Source organism: Varroa destructor, unplaced genomic scaffold (assembly GCF_002443255.2).
Source record: "Varroa destructor unplaced genomic scaffold, Vdes_3.0 BEIS01000004.1, whole genome shotgun sequence".
Lineage (NCBI taxonomy): Eukaryota > Metazoa > Arthropoda > Arachnida > Mesostigmata > Varroidae > Varroa > Varroa destructor.
Genome location: NW_019211457.1, coordinates 28550591 through 28569092, shown reverse-complemented (window position 1 = coordinate 28569092; position 18502 = coordinate 28550591). Strand labels below are relative to the sequence as shown.

Sequence of the window (18502 nt, the reverse complement as noted above, 5' to 3'; positions counted from 1 at the left end):
TCATCGATGAATGTGAACAGCAGATACCCCTTGTATGACTTTGAACCTATACATGAGACGCACCAAAGTAAAGAATGGCCAATAACGCTTTTTCTCAGGGAGTCTACCTAAGTGGCCGAATTATAGTAAATATATGATGCCAAGTAAATTATTAACTTTTCTTATTTTTATAGTTTCGTAAAAAGGAAACAACATTACTTTAGATTTTAGATTTTTTGTTAAAAACATAGTTTGTTTCTACTAATGGCTAAATACCAACGTGCTTTCCACTCCATCGCTAAGAACGTATTTAGGCAAATTCAGTTACTAAGCCTTATACGATCGTATTCTTAATGGAATCGCTATATAATCAAACGAAAGATAGTCCCGGCCTGCAACTTTTTGTTGCAACTTTTAATATATCGAACGCTCAATACGTTCACAACTCGAAGTGAAAACACAATTCATCACCCCCATTCCATACTTCACAGGCAAAAAGTCTGCTCTTTCACTGTTCAAGTTAAGGCTACTTCGCGTCTGAATCATTCGTTGTACCTTTTTTAGTCGCGTTTTTTGTTTTTTCCGCCTTTTTTTGTTTTAGTTTCACTCGAAATTACTGCGCTAAGTTCGCTAGCCACTTACAGGGTAATTAATGGCGGCAAAGAACATTTAAGAAGTTAACTCATGCTTCGTCTCCTATGGTGTTCCGGTGCCACCTTAGTTTCTATAGCCGTCTTAACGCCACTGGATCTGTGATGTATTCACATGAGCGAAATGAACATGACGTTGCATTAAGTTAATTATTTACTTATTAGGAGTGAGCGCATTTTACCACTGCCGCTGGCTCACTGTCACACTTGCAATGTTATAGCTGTCAACCCACGTACAACATGTTATAAGATCCACCGTCAAGGATCCTATATGATGCCAAAAGTAATAATTTTGTATTCTTAGTTTGCCTAGACACGAGGACGTGGCACTGCAGGAAACACATACGTGACAGCAACAATATATACGACAGTATAAAAAAAATAACGGCACTAAGGATTGCCGCATGCAAAAGTTGTATCCAGATACCGCTGCCGTACAGCATTTGTAAAGAAATGGACACCTTGCGTATTACATGCGTGTACGCCAAATCCCCGAATTTTTGTCAGTACTTGACAGATATTTTTGACTTGAACATCGTCTGTTGTGTGTAGACCTAGGTTAGGTTATGTTTTTTAACACTGTATCGTAAACAAGTGGAAAAGACAACGATGGCTGATTTTCCGGGCAGACGTACGTACTCAGATAAAAAGGTGAGTGCGCAGGTAGCCTAGGAATAACTGATGTGTTAGACAAGGAGCGAATTTAGCATAATTAATGTAATCCACGTTTATTCGACAGCGAACTTTGGAATGAAAGTCACCGAGCCGAACTTCACAGTCAGTCACTTGAACGCATTACATTTTCCTAATCAACTTTACATGCTTTTATGATTAGTGAACCCGAATACTTTAGCTGTCAGGTTCGGAGTCGAATAAATGCAAATATGCTTAGATTACCCGATCTACGAGATACTCACTTTCGGACGGACTGTTGACCATGTGGTGATTTTTTGCGGAGGTCACGCGGCTGTTGTTCACGTGACCCTCTTTGCGACTTTTTCGGAACATCTCGCCCTGATCGTCTTGGATGAGGCTGTCAGCGGCAGAACCTTTGTGATGGGGTTCCGAAGGGGTCTCTGTACCTTCGGTGGCTTCGCTCACCGCGTCTTCGAATGCGTCGAAGAAATCGTCTGAATTCTCTTCGACACTGTCCTCTGATGAAGAATATGAAGTTGCTGGAACTATAGCCCAACCCGGAGACTAGAGTAAGTTGAAAAACTTAGCAGACAACCGCTGACGGTAGCGCTACTTGAGTACATAGTGCATGTTTTGAGTAGATATTCCAGTAATATTCCTTTCTACTTGTGAGTATATTCTCTCTTGGATGACTCTCGCCCCGGAATGCCTCATAACTTGCGGCAGCGTATATTTATGTGCAGTTCCTTGACTAGGTTTAACTACATATACTCTTAACAGAAAGTTCTTCTGCTACATAAAAGTTCTACCCGTACAAACTCAAAGTACTCAGAGTTCTCCCACGAAAGACACACTATAGATGCACTTAAATCATCTAGATAAAAGAATATTATAGGAGTCTAATTATCAACCTCTTTTTTATCGCAATTAAGATTAAATAGCCTTTTTGGAATTTTATCGCCGATGATCAATATCAGTTTTAGTGTGAAGCAGTTTGAACCAGCTATTGCTTGTCCATGTACGTACACTCATTGCTTGTCGTGATATGCACTCTGTATACATAATACTGCCCCATTACAGATGGCTAGTTCGCCGGTCTCAAGTATGAGCCATTAAATTTAGTTTGCTTTACGAATTATAAAGAGTACCTAGGGACCATTTCCTAAAGCAAAACATTTATCGTTACAACTACGAATTGAACAGTTTAGCTACTTAAAAAGGCATCAAATACGTCGCTTACCTGAGGAATTAAAGGCGGAAATTTGTAGTGATTCAGTGGGCGATCGTAAGCTTTGTAGGGAACCTCCGTTAGCATCCAAAGGCTCGCCGCAGGCACTGGATACTTCTGCTGTATTCTGCATCACCAAATAATAGCAATTGAGAATATTATCGACGCTATTAGATGTAAGAATAGGCTTTTCCTGGTCCTAACAGTTCATCATGCGTACATCCATTAATAAATAGTGCTGCATAGAAGACGGCATTTTCTGTAAAGTAGAACCTTACTAAGGAAAAGAACGACTGCATCTCTTCTGAATGAACTATTTATTTCGAGTGGATTGCAAAACATTAATATTTTTTCTATGTATTGCATTTTTTTATATATTTTGTATTTCAATCGTTGATAATTCAACGGAAGACAGAACCCTTCGCCAAAATTTGCCTTGGCTGAAATTCTACCGATATCGTTGTAAACTCAACGACGTTGAGTTTTCATATTTCAAAGCAGTTCACCAGAAACTTACTATAAGCCTTGTTTGGGTTACGCGATTAAATCGCCCAATTGATAAAACCGGCCGAGCGTTCAGTTGCGAATGACTATATGAACAATGTAATTTTAGCACCGCACGAATGTAACCTCTGCCCATCAGGTTACTCGGCCGGTTAAATAACGGCTACGAAATGAATGGGGGTTTACAACGCGGAGGTTCCGCCCGGTTTTTGAGGCCATTAGTCGATTCCCGTTTTGTGTTTCACTATTGGGCTCGTATGATGGCAGTAGCAAAATAAATAGGGGCAAAAGTGCCTATTTATAAAGAAAAGCAAATGTTTAGTTAATCAATCGTCAAAACATACAGTGCCGAACATATGAAAGTAAAATGCTACCAGCCCATTAAATCTGAATAGAGCAATCACATTACATAGATTATTCCAGAGGAGCAAACCAACAGACCAGTACGATAGATACAAATCTCTGGTACTAGATATAATAGATACGTAAGTAAGGTTTTTTCAATTAGCTCATTATTACTAGTTGGACAACATCATGTCGAAATATTTCTAAATACAAAAGGCGTTGTGCGTATTTACGGATGTTTTTCACTTATTTCAGCTCAAAAGATCTGCCTGACAGAGTGGTAAAGTTGCTGACTTGATTTAAACAACGAACGGACTTCTGCGTCAAGCAACACTTTCTTGAACAGCAAGTTCCCAAAGAGACATTGCTTTATTTTTGACTCGCGTATAGCTTATTCGGGTCGCTTTAAACATTTACCTTTGCTATTTGTAAGGATACAATTGAGTGCTTCACCGTTTCCAGGAATCTCTGAAATTAGATAATTCAAATAGAATATATGAAGATAAACGCAACGGCTGGCAAAAATCAGGACCTAAAACTTAATAATTTTCGTGAGCATACTTTTAAATACCATAATGGAATATAGATTCTAGCCTAAGCATATACTACAAGCAAGGTACCTACTAATTAGTTGATTATATAGATGAAAATTGGTAGTCACAATATTAAGTCATGATATGTTTGCAGGTTTGGCGTTTTTTTTTAATCATAGGGATTACTTTCAGGCTAATAAAACCAAAGATCAGGAACCAAGGATCAAAGAATCAGAATATAATTAAATTAGTTATCATGAACTAAAAATATTTTTTATATCGATGACTCAAGACTTCCAACAACAACATTTGAAATCAATGATCAGTAAACAATTACTCACGTTGGCTTTTGCGCAGACACCCTCGAGATGTAGGCGCTCTTTTTCGTCCAGCGATTCCGTTCGTTGCTGAAGCTTCTGTAACTCGTATAAAAATCATTGGTACATAATACGTCAAAAACTGAATCAGAATAAATCGTAAACCGCCACTCAAACTTAGCACTCTTCAATAGGCGCATGTAACCATATTAGAATCTATGAAGAAACCAGATGAAACTAATGGTGCATTTCCTTCGCGAAGCCTAAAAATGACCTGAGTTACTAAGCAGTACTCATTAGCCGCTGTGTAAGATTACCTCGTTCAATTTTTTATATACTGTATGTAGCGAACATGGTAGCGCATTGAGAAATCGATCAAAGCCTTCTTTGCTCTGATTTATAGGTTGGATAATAAGAAAAAACGACGAAATGAGTAGGCAGTGCTGAGGAAAATTGCCATAAATTGTTGAATGAGTATCAACGAAGTGTCTGTTCGATCTTGACATTTCGCCGATAATTATCCAAAAAGCCGAAATGAGTGATGGACACTTTTGTAGGTGCTTTAATCGAACTCAGCGGGTCTGGTCGATTTCGCTAAACGATCCGTCCGAGAAAATCCCTTCTGCTCAAAAAATGCAGATGGAGGAAACACATAAACAAGCGCGACCTTTAAAACGAAAGAAATGCATCCTATGTTACTGCAGGTAGCTGCTTTTAAGAGTTTCGAGTTGACAGTAATTACCAGTTAGCCGTGTGTTCGTTTCGGAAGAATACTGGCAAACTTCAGACGAGTTAGATTGAAAATTGCGTTTCTCGAAGTAATCAAGAAGCCTTATGCCAAGCTCCTGTATCGAAATGAGCAATCACTGGTACACGTCGAACGAGCCACCCTTGATTTCATTCGATTAAATCGATACATATTTGACAACATAAAACCATCTGAGAATAAATCAGCCCATGTTGATTTATTGCTTCAAATATAAAAGCAAACTGCTTTCGCGACTTTAACAAATATAAAGTACAAGAAATAATTCATTCCATTCTTGTATGAATCATGGGAAATTTCTTGTTAGTATCGTGGGCAAAAAGACCATTGTCCGAGAACGGAATAATCACAATACCGATCCGGGGCTTATGTGATGTACACTCAGCGAGCTACCTTGTGCCAAATCTCTGTGAGAACAAAAGGCTACTATAGAACATTGACGTCGATCATTGATCTAGAGCTTTCCAACACCCTATATCAGTATGTTAAATAAAAAATGAGGTTCAAATCAGTTGTTGGCTACTTTGCATTAATCGTCCCATTACCGGTATTAGGCAAATTCTACATAGATCAACGACGCACAGGTTAGTTGATCCAGAATTAGCGTTTACGGTAGAAACAAACCTGATGTCAGTCGCGGAACACATGGGGAATACCACAGGCATTTGCGCTTCGTAAAAGCGTCCTTCGAAAATATGACCACAATCGAGCTACAGACTACAAGCCTGTAAAAATTCCGTTGGTTATGAACACTGCAAGCTGCTACTGTCGAAGCTCTAATAAACGAGAAATTTGTTTTTTGTTTTTTAATTGTTCATTGGCCTTTTATAGTCCGCTTGCGTTGGGTTATACGAATGGAGTGTCTCAGTGACTGAGCAGTAATAACGCCTTTAGCTGCTAAATTTACAGACATGAGATAAGGTAATTTAGGTTGGAAACAGGGCGTAGACATGGTTCATTTGGCACTGAAAGGATCGAAGCGTCTGAAGCCATGCTTAGCGGCAATAACCACCAGATATAAAACTTCAAAGATTTATCTATCAGGCTGTAACAAGAAAATCCGACCGACTATGAAATCGAATAACCTTTTAACTAAATGGACTAGAATAGTGATTTTCAGTTAATGTGTTAGAGGTAACTTCTTTTATTTGACCCACTTGTCCCGGCGCTCAGGCGCCTCCTGGTCTACAACCATTTGCGTTACCATATATAATTTTGTTTTTATTTATGGCTTGTCGATATATATATCGATAGCAGGATATGCTTGCCCACCAGTTACCCTTTTCAGGTCTACCAAAGAAATAAAGTTAGAGGACTGCATTCATTTTTTTAATTTCACTGGGTATCTCATACTAGCAAATGTCCCTAAAGTCCATTGCATGTGCTACCATCAGCTTACGCCCGAACCCATTTGATACTGCCACCGGACTTAACTTCTTTCCAGGGCGACGCCATTGTCTTGCCTTGTCCCTTTCCGGCTGACGGCACAGATTAAACTATGTCTTGTCTATGATGACCATATATTAGGTGGGTTAATTTACGTTAATTGAAGTTGCGTAAACTGCACGTAGAATACACCGCGCATGCTTCAAACTGGCCAGGAGACTATTCACGGAGAAGTAATTTTTTACTCAGTTTTTACATTTTTGGTGTGTGGCTGATACTTTCATTCAGATCTGTTTTCGTGAAAGACTTTGCGACAATGCATTATTGTCTTATGTGTTTCAATATCTGGTCACCTGCTTGCAATTCCTCAATACTCCACTCTCCGTTCTCGAAACGTTTGTACCATTTACGTATTGTGCTTTCAATGAAAACCTCCTTGCCTAATATCTTTACTAATTTTCGGAGCGCACATCGCTCTTACTCACAAAAACTTGACCGCTAAGCGTTTCTTTTCGAGATTAAAGTATTTTTTCTCTTCGAAGAGTAGTCTCAATTGGTTTTTACTCGCCAGTTTCTAGAGAACTGGAGTGCTTACCAGGTAGAAGCCGTCTGATAGTCGCGGGTACTTAAATTTTAAATTGGTTTGTAACGACAAAGATTTTATAATGTAAATAACGTGGCACTTGTCCATCACGTATGTATAGTTCACGAAATGAAGTTCACGCAATTCTCAGCCAATAATTTGCCATATGAAAGTTTAATAGTTGTTGATGTTTTTTATGTGCCGTTCAAGACGATGATGTCGAAATTAAAGTCGCGGACTGGCAAGTCATTACAGCTTGTAGTAAGTCGAGTTTAGAGAAAGCTGCAGGCTGTCGCATGAGGTGAGGTTGCGATTTCCACGTTCGGTAAAATCTCACAATGATCTTTCGACGAGGAATTAAACACTTCAACATTCACGTCCAGACTTCAACTCAAGAGGGAATTTAATGTAAATTATTATTACAATTGAAACGTTGAAACAAAATATTTGCTCATTGTCAGGCCATTTATGAGCTCATTGAACTTGCCTAAAATCGTCGTAAAAAAAAACACTGTTTTTGACCTACATTAAAAACCTCCATTTGTTGCCTTTAAAGATTAGATTAAACGATATCAACCATTGTATATATTAAACGTGCTTTACCGATAAATCAGTCATTTGACAATTCCTGCTGGAATTAAATTGAACTAAATTGATAATCAAAACCATATGCTTTTCTCACTATTTTTTCATTCCCTTCATTGCACGTAATTTCCATTGCTATCCTATTTCACTACAAAACGTAGTTAACATTGTTCGTCGTGGAAAATCGTTCCTGCGCAAGGGATTTAAACGTAGTCTGCAATGCTATATATATACATATATATCATATTAGCAATGGCTTCGTGACTCAGCATGTTCTACGAATACACATGCACATCTCACTAATGTGTGCTTTTTTGATTGCAAATTTGATTTTTCTACTATTGTTTCCCTATGTCGCTTTCTCCGCGTCATTTCCTAAGCGTAATACCTAGCGGACGCCTCGAGTGGTCGCAACAGGTCACATCGCTACGATCGCGAGCAGCAGCAACAGAACTAACGGCTCAACCACCATCGGCACAGCCTTCGTCAGTATGATCAGAAACAAAATGACATCACATTCAGCATTGCAACGTTCAGAACTATCACAATAGACGCGGCACCAAAGCGATAGAATAGTGTATCGCTACGCCATCGACATTCATAGCGCGAAAACGTTACGGGACGCGTCCGAATAAACCTATCATTAAACCACAGTCAACGTCGAAAATTCAATCACAACAACAGCAAGATAAGCAAAAACTAACTACGACTGAATGAGTTAATACCGAATAGACACCAATCAAAAGGAACGAAAGGATATTGCTTCACATGTATATAATATGTAAAGCAATTTGTTGACAAGCGAGAAACAATGTGAACCTCCTTTGCTTATTATTTTTGCTTGTTTTTGTCTTGAATTCGTTGCCACTGGCTTTTTTTTATTGCGCTTTTATTTTTTTATTGGCCATACTATTATCGCCTTGCCGACTTTGATGCAGAGGGAAGCTGCTGTGGCTTCGGAAATCTCCAAAAGGAGCCACAAACCCATCCGATGGCAAAAGCCAATAGGCCAACATTATCTACACATTTTCTATTCATGCACAATATATGTGCTTATATTAAGCATGAGCCCCTCATTCGACGTGGGTTTCCTATACCCCTTGTTTCGTTTGCTCTCTCCCTCATCAATTGCCATTTGAAAACGTTAATACCGGCCCTTGGGCTAGCCATTTTCCTTTTTCCTTCGTTCGTTTTTTGCCCCCATGAAATCATTTCACAGCGACGTGTAACATCAACGCTAATATCCCATACCGCCTCCTCCATGTTAATTGGCCTGTTGCAGCTGCTCTCCTCGCCGCTATGGCCGTTGCCCAGGTTGTAACGGTGATCGTCTTTAATTAGTCGTCTATAGTCAGGCCGACGGGCCGGGAGCCATTGCTGGTCATACTTGTTACACTGGTCCCGCTGCGAGTGATGTTTTTGAGTTGGCGCCCACGCAGTAATCGATGATTGCAATCCATTATGAGTCGTTCTCTATTGCCATTTGCCGCGTTTGTGAAGAACCAGCGGACCTTGCCGAGGATTTAGCGTTGATCTGTGGACGTTGCTGCTATGAGTACACTGCCGAATTGAACAGGATGAGTTGGTAACCGTCAACAGAATGACTGATCTCTTGGTGGAACTATGGTACAATGTTCGTTATTCCCAAGACGTTGCTTTTGTTGCGATAACAGAAGATAATAGAAATGATAGAAGCAGGTTATACTTGTTGGGATGTACTTCTTACTGTATTTATGTTTTTATTATAATTTATTTTTGCTGTAAAAATTGTGTCTTTGCAACATTGGTCGTCGTTACATGCTTCTTGTGTCGATGTACGCTCATGCTTGCTAGACAGTGAAGCACAAAGGGAATTTGTTAGACGTTCTGTTCCAGTTCACCAACGACTCTCGTTAATTCATTACGTGTTGTAGACACAGATACTGCTGTCATTTGCTTAATATTCTTTGTCTGATCAAGCGTGTTGCCATCGTGTCCATGAAAAACACACAAATGATGATAGAATTGTAGAAAGTGACAAGTTAATATGAAAAGGTTTTGATGTGACGAAGCCCCACAAACTACTTCACATGCATACGATCTTCAGTAGATAGCTTGTATGACTGACGCTCAGTGCTGTCTGTCTCACCAGTCGATCTAGGTTTGTTTCTGTCCTGAATGCATTTAGAGTACGACTTCACATTAAAGTGTGATCGAACCTATCGATAATACATCTGTCCGAGCGGAATACATCCGAACACAGCAGCAGCTTCACTATTCACTACTCCTTTGTATTTCACAATATCCATAAGCGAGTCGATTGGTCTTTACACTTCAGAAGCTACTAGACACCATATCGCCACAGGGGACGCGCCTCTAGAGACCTGACTCTGACGTATACAGACTATTACCATCATCACTTTCTATTCATGTGGCTTACAGAGTATACTGATAAAATCAGTTTTAAACAGTTCATTCGATGATTGATCATCTACTGCTATCGCCACGAAATTTCGATATTCTTTTGATTTCCTTTGCTGCCTCCGTCTTCTTCCTTTTTTTGTAATGATCCTCTGTCATACAACGAATTGGAAATTGTTCGTGTAGCTAAGACTGACTCAACGAATTCAACTGACTAAACCCCCATCATCGATTGAAGACCAGCCTTCGGGTTGCCAGAGACTTCACTTGCATAGCGCTTTTTAACGCTGCTGTTTCGTAATGAGTGTTCCCTTCGTAACTTGCTAACTGAACGAGTCGCCGCGGCTGTCAGTGCCAGTTATCCCGCTTCCTTGCCAGCCACTTTAATCCATTCCTGGGTCAGCACTAGATCCATCAGCTCAACACTAGCCAAAAAGCTAGTTGCAGTTAAGTATATCAGTTATTTCTCGTCTACGGCTCATTGCTGCTACTGCTGCTCCCGTTGTCGTTGAGGGCCGCGCCGGGGTGGGCCGGCCTGTTTAAATCTCTATCGACCCAACCGCCTGCCTCCCGATGAAACTCATATTAATGCAGGACCAGATGCGAGCCGACCGCTAACTTTGCGGCTCGTCAAGCTGCTGTTATAGTTACCGCAGTTGTGCTGGCTGCTGCTGTTATTGTTATTGTGGTAGAAGAAAACGGCAAAATACACATACACACACACATACACATTCCGCGGTCTATTTCTGAATCTACCGCTATCTGCAAGACGCAAGCACTCCTATGACGACGGATAGCGCAACGAGGCAGTCAAACAAGAACTAAGTGGAAGAGAAACACTATCCGGCCATCGAACGGGCTCGCTTCGTTTGCTGACTAGAGAGTCGGCCGGTCGGGGAGCTGACAATTTGCTGGGACAACTGTTGTAGACACTAATTATAAACATTCATGGTGAGCTGACATGAGGCGAAAGGACGGTAGATAGTGGAGCTCGTGTCTTTATTGTATTTTAGTATACTTGTTGCTTGTGGCTCCGATTTTTTTTAGTATATGAACGACCCCTTTCAGTACTGCCTGCTGCAACCGTCTTCAAGGAAGAACGAAAGGTTTTACACTGAAAAAGGTGTTGGAGATTTCAGACGCATACGTCTCGAGTGAAATGCTAAGGACAACTGTTACACGTTGTCGACTTCTAGTTGGAGACAACGTGCGAACTTCAGTTAGCCTTGCGACCACTCTAACTAAAACGTTTCTAGCCAGCCTCTGTACGATGTCATTTATTTTGTAGAATACAGTCAATTCACGAACAGATTATGTGTTGCATAACGTCTAGATACGTATTCAGCACACCATCAGAGCGGTACGCAGAAGTACATTCACAGCTGAACAACTTTACAGCTTGCAGATTTACACACGTCGATGCACGGTCAGATAGCTGGTCAGGTGGAGATCTAACGCGGTTGGACACGTCGCGTAAAAAATACCTATTTCGATGATATGTATAACCATGATCAACTTGGCATAGAGATCGGCTTCGATTCGGCAAGTAGAGTTGAAACCAGTAGAGCAGCACGACCGGCGTTACGTCTCTACAATTGAACAACTAGCGCTATCACCACCTAAAATGCGTATACCAAACCATAGATGCGGCGCGAAATTTTAGCGTTCTCTGGGATTAGCGCACCCTACCAACACCAGCAGCAGCAGCAGCAATGACAACGGTGAGAACCATAATACCAGCATTAATAACTGCTACGGTGGAGTAAGAATAGAGAGTTTTATGTGTGTCCTAGAGGTATCTTATTACTATTTGTCTAGACGCCACATCTTTTTGAGCTCTCATGGCGAGAACAATCGGTTCGAGACCAACATTGCATCTCCCTCATCTTCGTTATGACGTTAAAGTCCTTCGGTGTCTGTCGCAATGACAGCACGCTCGCAACGGTATCCGCAGTCGCTCCTCGGTCTCCACGCATCGATCGAAATCGCCGAAGTCGAACACACTTTCGCACACTCACGACTAACTGGTAAATTACTTGCCAAGTGCAGACCTTTCTTGCGATAGGCGCACCCCCGGCTGTAACTGCGGTTCGCGGTCGATTACGCTGCTAGGAGAGATCCTCGAACTCTTATTACGTAAGCTATTGTGTCTCAGTCCTGCAGCGGCTGGATCACAGCACACTCGTCCAGTTTGTTAAAGAAATTACAATATGATTAGTAGTTGGTATCCTGCAACGAGATCTCACAGTACCGCAACACAGCACTGGTTGACGAAGACATAGCCAGCGGCAACACCACCAGTAGGAGGCGAATAACAAACACTCAGTTTACTAGACACAGACTACATTCTCTAATATGAGCTATGTATATATGCATATACGAGTTCTTTCTGATTCTGCTGCTGAAGCTGTTGTTGCCGACGCCGCTTGCTATTTCTCGTACTCTTTATTCCAGTGGCTAAATTATTCGTATTACGTTCGTTAAAAGTTGAAACGTTATTCGTCAACTCACTAATCAACCGATCATTACTGCCGCTGAATGCTTAATGCTGTTTTGAAGCTGTCGGCCAATCTGCTCGAATTCGCCCTGTGAGCGCAGCTTCTATGGCCTGTCTACAACAGCTGTCCCTGTTGCTGCGGCAGCCATCATTAGCAAGCCAACTATTATAGAGCAAAAGCTGTTGAATGCGGCAGGACACCCGCATAACAGACAAAAACGGACAGGCGTCTTACACGGAGAAAAAGACGTGCACAGTATGGCAAGCAGGCGAACGGATCAATACACTCAACAGCAAGAATGGGCTATCGCAGTCTGCAGAGGTAGCGGGCCGTCGTCGACCATGCACGCCCTTTGGCGGCTCTTCTGCGTCCGATCAATGCCGCTATAAAGTTGAAAGCAGAAAAGCTGCGACCGCTGCTGCTGCCTTTGCTACTACAACATTCGTTGCAGCAATGGTTGTGAGCAGACTATGAGCGCCAATAGACAGGAACACCGGAGGCCGGTAGTAGCGGCACGACACCGAGTCACCCTTCGTATTAAAGCTCTCTTTAGGGTGCACAACTGCGGGAGCTACGACTGCACAACTACGATTCTACGATACAGAAACACAGCAAGAGCGAGAGCGAAACGGGAAAAAGAGAGGGAAGTTGTGCTATATCCTTTGTGGCGGTGACGAACGATCGTTTAGAGAATTAACAGCCAACGCACCAATAAACGAACGAATGTTAAGTAAACAAAATGAGACAGCTAACCTCGTATCGTACTATTGCTGCGTTCGCACGCACAACTTGCTTAAATACAAAAGTTTTCTACATGCGCTGATTATTTTCTCAACAGAAGTGTAGATTTATTGTCTGTGTGGACTGGTTTTGGATTCGACTATATACAAAACGCGCACGCGGCACGCCTGAAACAGACAGACGGAGAATGGGAGAGAGAAAAAGCCACAATAGTATGCGCGCAATGGTAGCAGCTGTCCGACTAGCTGGGAAGCTCGTTCTGTCGTCTAACCAATTGTGTGTCCCGACTGATAATGCACGCAACAAAGACAGGGCCTTTACAGGTGATGGCGGGCCCGACAGATTGGCGGAGCCACAGCCGATCACGTGTATGTCTGGTCTCGCGCTCCTCAGCGAGTGTGTTTTGATAGCCATCTCACAGCTGTGACGGCAAAACGCAAAGGCCAAGAAAACTCAGAAGTTAGTAGTTCGTAGCCGAGAGTGACTACGCTTAGTCTAGGCTATAATTATGTTCAGTGATAGCTGATAGCAACGACCATTTGAACGCCGCGTACAACATAGCAGAGGGCAGTTGTTGCAGCTCAAACACATGATATGCTTTCCGCGCAATAAGGATATCTTATCCCAGCTATTGACCCAAACGACAGCATACGGAGAGCAAGAGCATCGCTTCGGCCACTTTTGGCAAACAGGGGGTAAGGTTGTTTCAAGACACAAAGTCTAAATAGAGAGAAGGAAACAAAACGATTCAATGTGGACAATCCAAAAATTGTTCAGTTGCTTCATGCAGACGATCGGTTCTTAGATAGATTCGACTTGCTTTTACACTATTAATGGACATGCTAGCGTAATAAATTCATTCTTTCGAAGTAGGTTAGTTATCTTGACCCGTTTGAATCTCTGCTCTTCCCCCCAGAAGTACGTTGTTTAATTACCATTCAGGAGCTGGCGGCAATAAGTTACCACATGTGCGGCACTACGCGCACGTTAGTCATTGGGGCAAAGTTTATCATTATCAGTTGATTTAATCAATTGGAAATCTGAAACAGAGATACCAAGGCCCACCAGGTAACAAGAGCTAGAAATAGATTAAGAAGCTGCACAGCTTTTGGTTATGATGGTGACTTGTTGATGGCCAAGACTTTGTGTTAGTGCGTCATCGATATACGCAAAAAACCTGAGAAAAAGGACATAAGTTTGCTAATCTTATTCATTCTCTTCCCACCTCCCCCTGGTTTCTTCTGGGCTAGGGTCGTCCTTTTTTCTTAATATTGTTTATACGTGATGGAGGCAAGCATGTTGCCGCTGATCAGCCTAATCCCCTCTCTGCTGAGAGCTGCGGTAGCAGCAACGCTCGGTCACGGTGGAGCGCACGGCGTCTTCCACGCTACCGTTACCACTAGTAGTTCGACCCGTGTTCCAACGACTCAGTCATAATTGTTGCGCCTTCTCACACGAAACTTGTTTATTGACTGTTTCAGCAGTTTGACGAGCAAGCCCGTACACGTCTGGAGTGCGAGCAGTAGCTAAAACAGTGTCCTCATATCAAGGGCAGCAGCTACTTCAACACAGACCCGGGTTCAAACGACGAATACCAAAGCTTGGAGCATCGTTTCTGATTATAAAAAGCAGCAGCTGCGGCCTCAACAGCTACGTCAACAGATCTCGGGCTTACATCGAATTGTGTCAATTGAGTCGAAAATGAAGTACATTTTGGTCACTGGAGGCGTGATCTCAGGTATTGGAAAAGGCGTAATTTCATCGTCGATCGGTGCGATCTTGAAAACAGCGGGCCTGCACGTGACAGCTATTAAGATTGATCCGTATATCAATATAGATGCGGGGACATTTTCACCGTACGAACACGGTGAAGTGTTCGTGCTCAATGATGGTGGTGAGGTCGATCTCGACCTCGGGAATTACGAGCGATTTCTCGACGTAACGTTAGCCCGAGACAATAATATTACGACAGGGAAAATCTACCAAAGTGTTATTAATAAGGAACGTAAAGGAGACTACCTTGGCAAAACAGTACAGGTGGTACCGCACATTACGGACGCCATCCAAAACTGGGTTGAGAGGGTTGCGATGGTGCCGCTGGACGGCGTGCACGTTCCAGACGTATGTATTATTGAGCTCGGTGGAACAATTGGTGACATCGAAGGTATGGCGTTTATCGAAGCCTTCCGCCAATTTCGGTTTAGAGTGAAGAAGCGAAATTTTTGCTCGGTTCACGTCTCTCTCGTACCTCAGCCGAAAAGTACGGGCGACAGCAAAACGAAACCAACTCAAAACAGCGTACGAGAACTCCGAGGACTCGGGATCTCGCCCGATATCATTGTTTGCCGGAGTGAGCAGCCGGTCAACGAGGAGATTAAGGATAAGATTTCAAATTTTTGTCACGTTCAACCTGAACAGGTAATCTGTCTACATGATGTACCGAATGTTTATCATGTGCCCGTATTCCTCGAAAAAAACGGTCTCGTTAACCTGTTCGCGAAACATCTCAATCTGCATGTCAAGCTTGACCAACAAGCGTTAAACGCATGGAAATCTCTAATGTGGCGTAGTGACCGGGTCACCGAACCCGTGACAATCGCCCTTGTCGGTAAGTACACAAAGTTTGAGGATTCGTACTCATCAGTAATCAAAGCATTGCAGCACTCAGCATTGTTAGCCGAGCGTAAGCTGAAAATCAAAAGTATTGATGCCGAGCATTTGGAAATCCAGACAAAAGAAACGGACTCTGTTAAATATTACGACGCGTGGAAAAACGTTTGTGAAGTGGATGGCGTCCTCGTGCCAGGCGGTTTCGGAGTTCGCGGTGTCGAGGGCAAGATTCTCGCCATCAACTATGCGCGAACCGCAAAAAAGCCGTTCCTTGGTGTGTGCCTCGGCTTCCAGTGTGCCGTTATTGAGTTCGCTCGCAATGTGCTCGGGCGTAAAGGCGCCACCTCATTCGAGTTCGATAATGAAGCTACAGATCCCATCGTGATCGATATGCCTGAACACCATACGGGTCAGATGGGTGGCACGATGCGGCTAGGGTTACGCGAGTCCGTTTTTCAGACGCACGATTCTGTTTTACGTAAACTGTACGGCAATCAAGACGTCATTCAAGAGCGTCACCGACATCGCTACGAAGTAAATCCGGCGTGTGTCGATGAACTGGAAAAGATGGGCCTGCGGTTTGTCGCCAAGGATACTACCCTACAGCGTATGGAAGTACTCGAGCTAGCTGAACACCCGTACTTTGTCGCTGTCCAGTATCACCCCGAGTATATCTCGAGACCGCTGCGACCAAGCCCACCATATTATGGTCTTATCCTTGCTGCTACTGGCCAATTGGACAATCATCTCTCGTCTTTAGAGTAATGTCATGACGTGCAACAGCGCAAATGAGATGGTAAGCTCATTCCAAGATTAATCATAGTTGGTAGCAGATACGAGTCTAGCAATGCTTTATAAATAAAATTGTTTGTTTGTATCTTGTTGCGACTGGAAGTCATGCAAATGTTTTGGCCTAATAGGAAATGAATTAGGAGTGCTAATTGAATGAGCATCTGGTTGATTTTGTGACTTTTGTAAGTAAGAGTGGAAAGAATTCTGCTGATCAATGCTAAATGAGAACGTTTACATGTAAGCCGATAATCACATCACCACATCATTATTTTAGACATGAATACAAGTGTATGTGCTTTTCGTTAGCTTTTTTAATATGAACAAATGCTCTTTAATTCATCCGTATATTTGACTTTGATATTCGTGCGTGTGCTTCTAGGCATCTTAACAAAATACATTTTAGATGTATAGATAGGCTTACTATATCTTGATCTTTTGAAAATAAATGATACAAATAATTATCTTGTTATTATGCTATTGTTGGGAGAGGATGAATGTCTACGTAAATCCCGAAATAACAATGAGACTATGCCCCTGAACTCGATAAAACGGAGCCCCACTTAATAAATTTGTTTTTAAGTGACTATGTTTTCATTGCAATAGTGTAAATCGAGTAGTTAACAAATGTCACATGTTAAGATGTTGGTCTGGTTAAGATGATTTATTAAAAAATGCAGTTTCTCCAGCGGTCGATTGAAGTAAGTGACCATACTTTTCTTATCTCGTTGCCACTACATACTCTGACCTTTTGTTGTTTAAGCCAACTGAAGATGATAGTTGATTGACTAAGTGGGTTCAATTAAGTATTTCTTGATTTAAGCACATTTTCTTATCGTTGGCTGGCTTAAACCGGAAAGGCTAAACCAAACCAACTACTGATCTTTTCCAGCCAATGGTACTATAATTATAATGTCATGCTTACTAAGTACTAACTGAAAACCACCCCAGTTAAAGGTACCTGCCCCCTAGAAACGGTTGCCACAAATAGTTCTAACCTATGGCTGTACCCACATCTGTTTAGCGTACTAAGACTCTATAAGTGGCAGAGTAGTTAAATCTTTCAGCTGTCAGCTGCACTCCTGACTTGACCCACTGAACGATAGGAAATCTCAGCGATTAGCTGTGGCTAGTGACTAGCCATTTGTAATTTTCAGTGACCCCGCCCACAATTCTGTGAGTTATCAAGACGAGCTCGTTCGGTAACGTGATCTCTGTTTTCAACCGGCACACTCACGATTGACCACGAGGCGCTATTCCAAACCTTTGCTGACATTTTTCCCGCATTCCAATAAGATCACTCACAAGTTTCGAGAGTGTTTTTACTCGCACCAGCAGCAGCATCGCGAAGAGGCCGCCAAGGTTGACGGCACCCTACAACCTACATAATCCTGAAGCGACGCCCTAAAACACAATGGGTCCTCTGAATTTCTTTTTTGCAGCATCGTGTTTTAGCTCACCACCGGCTTCGAATTCAACCTGTGTGAACAGCCTTGTTGCAGACTGTTTTTTGTAATGCTATTCCAAACGCAAGTGTCAGTTTCGTCATGGTAGAAACAGCTCCAGTCAATAGGGATACAGCATCTGGGACCATTTTTTTTTTAGGCAGGTCGCAATGGTGGTCACGCGGGATCGTTCCATTTTGTATCCATTACACAAGACGCCTGGTAGCAGCCGCAATAGCGGCAAGATGTGTTTTAGACACTGGAAATGCATGGCTTGCACCCGTTGACTTTCTGACGTGCAGTGGAAAAATGAACGGGCTTTTTATGGTGTTACTTTTCAAATAGCGAAGCTGGAGAGGTTGCCTGTTGCCTCTATTCGGCTGCTGTTGGTTGAGTTTCGAAGTAAAACAAGTGGAATATCGGGTCAACGGACAGCATTCTCAGCCCAGCAAACTTTTTTCACCTTTTTCAAGCCCATGACGAGCACTTACTGATAACATTGAAATA

The 18502-nt window shown here is 42.3% G+C and overlaps 2 protein-coding genes across 22 annotated transcripts in view; one reads left to right on the top strand and one right to left on the bottom strand.

Moving 5' to 3' along the window:
* Nucleotides 1–18502, bottom strand: part of LOC111248866 (oxysterol-binding protein-related protein 9) — a 48541-nt gene that overhangs the window by 12051 nt on the left and 17988 nt on the right. For 18 of the 19 annotated variants that reach the window (XM_022801901.2, XM_022801904.2, XM_022801899.2 and 15 more), the window contains 4 exons: nt 4217–4291; nt 3760–3810; nt 2506–2620; nt 1547–1810 (listed from right to left, as the gene is read on the bottom strand). In XM_022801901.2, the coding sequence (XP_022657636.1) occupies nt 1547–1810; nt 2506–2620; nt 3760–3810; nt 4217–4291 (505 nt within the window). Of the gene's footprint in view, nt 1–1546; nt 1811–2505; nt 2621–3759; nt 3811–4216; nt 4292–8763; nt 12408–18502 lie in introns of those variants that run through there. The other variant, XM_022801906.2, reaches the window with a different exon arrangement.
* On the top strand, nt 13177–17132 carry Ctps (CTP synthase). Of its 3 annotated transcripts, none has more exons than XM_022801907.2 (2): nt 13177–13846; nt 14636–17132. In XM_022801907.2, exon 2 carries the CDS (start codon nt 14853–14855, stop codon nt 16524–16526), a length of 1674 nt encoding a protein of 557 aa, XP_022657642.1. In that variant the 5' UTR covers nt 13177–13846; nt 14636–14852; the 3' UTR covers nt 16527–17132. The 3 variants fall into 3 exon arrangements, with proteins under 3 accessions (XP_022657642.1, XP_022657643.1, XP_022657644.1); XM_022801908.2 differs by having other exon boundaries at nt 14633–17132; XM_022801909.2 differs by lacking the exon at nt 13177–13846 and adding an exon at nt 14006–14024.

What these genes read in the sequence shown, in the direction of transcription:
- Ctps (XM_022801907.2), top strand. Translation starts at nt 14,853, where the DNA reads ATGAAGTACATTTTGGTCACTGGAGGCGTGATCTCAGGTATTGGAAAA.